Source organism: Neopelma chrysocephalum, unplaced genomic scaffold (genome assembly GCF_003984885.1).
Source record: "Neopelma chrysocephalum unplaced genomic scaffold, ASM398488v2 Primary Assembly neopelma1_254, whole genome shotgun sequence".
Lineage (NCBI taxonomy): Eukaryota > Metazoa > Chordata > Aves > Passeriformes > Pipridae > Neopelma > Neopelma chrysocephalum.
Window position 1 is genome coordinate 1,679 of NW_020897916.1, and position 3,188 is coordinate 4,866.

Consider the following 3,188-nt stretch of genomic DNA (forward strand, 5'->3'; position numbering starts at 1 on the left):
GACTCTTTATCCCCATTTTCCCCCAAATTTGGCCTCATTTTTCCCCCACTTTACCCCAAATTCCCCCCTTTTATTTTCCCCCCAAATTCCCCCAAAATCCCCATTTTTTCCCCCAAAATTCCACTTTTTAACCCATTTTCTCCCCTTTTTTCCCGATTTCAACCCTTTTTCCCCCATTTCCTCCCCTCCTTCCCCCATCCCCCATTCCCACCCCCATTTCCCCCCAAACTCCCCCCAAAATCCCCTTTTTCCCCCCATAACCCCCCGTTTTCCCCCTTTTTCCCCTTTTTTCGCCAAAAAAACCCAAAATTTTGGTTTTTTACTCAAAAATCGACTTTTTCTCCCCAAACTCCCCTTTTCTTTAAATCCACCCCAAAAAAAACCCCACCCTAAAAGCAGACTTTTCACCCCATTTAAAAACCGTTCAATTTTCACCAAAAATTCGATTTTTTTCTCCAAAAATTCATTTTTTTTCCCGCCAAAAATCGACTTTTTTCACCCCAAAAAAAACCCTAAAATCCACTTTTTAACCCCAGATTATTTTCCCCCCTCAAAACCCATTTTCGTTAAAAATTTACCTCTAAATTACCCCAAAATCGACATTTTTAACCCTCGAAAAATTCGAATTTTCGCCAAAAATCGACTTTTTACCCAAAATCGGATTTTTCACCAAAAAAAAACCCCTTAAAATCCACTTTTTTACCCCAAACCTGCCTCCCTCAACCCCCCACTTTTCATCTTGAATCTCCCTTTAAATTACCCCAAAATCAACGTTTTTAACCCTGAAAAAACTGTAAATTTTTACCAAAAATTAATTTTTTTCAAAAAATTAAATTTTTACCAAAAATCGGCTTTTTCACCCCAAAATCTCCTCCCGGGGGGGTTTTTGTCGGGGGTCCCCGAGGGTTTTTGGCACCGTGGGCTCGGTGGTATCGACGCCTGGGGCAGCGGCACCGACGTCATCGTCTCCTCCGGTGAGTCCCCGATTTTGCCCAAAATCGCCCTTTTTCGGCCCAAAATTCCTTCGGGGGATTTAAGGCCAAAAATGACGATTTTTGACGCGGTTTTATGGCAGGGGAGGGTTTTTGGGGTGGCCCTCGGCGTGGTTTTGGCGGGAAAATAAGTTTCAGGGGGTGTTTTTTGGGTGGAAAAAGTCGATTTTTGGTGAAAATTTGAATTTTTGGTAAAAATTTAAATTATTTTTAGGGCTAAAAATGTCAATTTTTAAAGGCAGATTTTTAATGAAAATGGGTTTTGAGGGGGAAAAATAATCGGAAAAAGTGGATTTTAGGGATTTTTTTTGGTGAAAAAGTCGATTTTTGGTAAAAAGTCGATTTTTGGTGAAAATTTGAATTTTTGGCGAAAATTCGAATTTTTTTGAGGGTTAAAAATGTCGATTTTTAGGGGTTTTTAGAGGCAGATTTTTAATGGAAAAATAATCAAAAAAAGTCGATTTTAGGGATTTTTTTTGGTGAAAAAAGTCGATTTTTGGTGAAAATTTAATTTTTTGGCAAAATTTGAATTTTTGGCAAAAATTTGAGGGTTTTAGGACTAAAAATGTCGATTTTTAAAGGGAGATTTAAGATGAAAAGTGGAAAAAATAATCCCAGGGCAGGTTTGGGGTAAAAAATTGAATTTTAGGGATTTTTTGGGGGGTGAAAAAAAGTCGATTTTTGGTAAAAAGTCGATTTTTGGTAAAAATTTGAATTTTTAAGGATTAAAAATGTCGATTTTTAGGGATTTTTAAAGGCAGATTTAAGATGAAAAGTGGGGTTTGAGGGGGCAGATTTGGGGTAAAAAATGGACTTTAAGGATTTTTTTTTGGTGAAAAATCCAATTTTTGGTAAAAAATCGACTTTTGGCGAAAATTTGAATTTTTTGAGGGTTAAAAATGTCGATTTTTAGGGGTTTTAAAAGGAAGGTTTTTAATGAAAAGTGGATTTTGAGGGGAGAAAAAAATCCCGGGGCGGGTTTGGGGTAAAAAAGTGGATTTTAGGGATTTTTTGAGGGTGAAAAAAGGTGATTTTTGGTGGAAAAAAATTGAATTTTTGGTGAAAAAAATTGAATTTTTGGTGGAAAAAAAATCGAATTTTGGGTGAAAATTTAATGGGTTTTAAATGGGGTGAAAAGTCCGTTTTTAGGGTTTTTTTTGAGGTGAATTTAAAAAATTTTGGGTGGAAAAAGTCGATTTTTGGGTCTTTTTTGGTGAAAAATCGAATTTTTAGTGATTTTAATGATTAAAATATCAATTTTTTGGGTTTTTTTAGAAATAATTGAAGATTTGGAGATAAAAAGTCGATTTTAGGGTAAAAATGAGAATTTAGGGAGATTTCAGGGCTGGTTTGGGGGAAAAAGTGGATTTTTGGGTCTTTTTTGGTGAAAAATTGACATTTTTGGTGATTTTAATGATTAAAAATATCAATTTTTAGGGTTTTTTTAGAAATAATTGAAAATTTGGGGATAAAAAGTGGATTTTGGGGTAAAAAGTCGATTTTAGTGTAAAAATGAGAATTTAAAGGCAGGTTTGGGGTAAAAAAATTGGATTTTAGGGTCTTTTTTGGCAAAAAAATCGATTTTTAAAAGTGATTTTAATGGTAAAAAATAACAAATTTTGGGGTTTTTTTAGAAATAATTGAAAATTTGGGGATAAAAAGTCGATTTTAGTGTAAAAATGAGAATGTAAAGGCCGATTTTGGGGGAAAAAATTGGATTTTTTGGGTCTTTTTTTGTGAAAAAATTGACATTTTTAGGGATTTTAATGATTAAAAATATCAAATTTTAGAGTAAAAATATCAAATTTTAGGGGTTTTTAAGAAATAATTGAAAATTTGGGGAGAAAAAGTCGATTTTAGGGTAAAAATAAGAATTTAAAGGGAGGAAAAATGGATTAAAAAATCGAGATTTATTCGAAATTAATTCAAATAATTGAAAATATATTTAAAAAATAATTTTAAAAATCATTAAAAAATCCCCTTTTTTCGCCTTAAAACCCCAAATTTGGGGCCAAAACAGCGAAAAACCCCAAAAAGGGGAAGTTTGGCCCCGAAAGGCCCCAAAATAACCCCGAGACGGTTTCGAAAATAACAAATTCGGGGCTTTTTCCGACCCCAATTTCCCCTTTTTTAGGTGGAAAAACAACACCTGGCTCGGGGTAAAAAAAGGAGATTTTGGGGAAATGAGAAAAAAAA

The 3,188-nt window shown here is 34.1% G+C and overlaps 1 gene segment (V, D, J or C); it reads left to right on the top strand.

The window, feature by feature from the left end:
• Nucleotides 1–3,188, top strand: part of LOC113977735 — a 20,676-nt gene that overhangs the window by 1,524 nt on the left and 15,964 nt on the right. Inside the window, 1 exon segment of the C gene segment in view lies at nucleotides 905–974. Coding sequence covers nucleotides 905–974 — 70 coding nt within the window.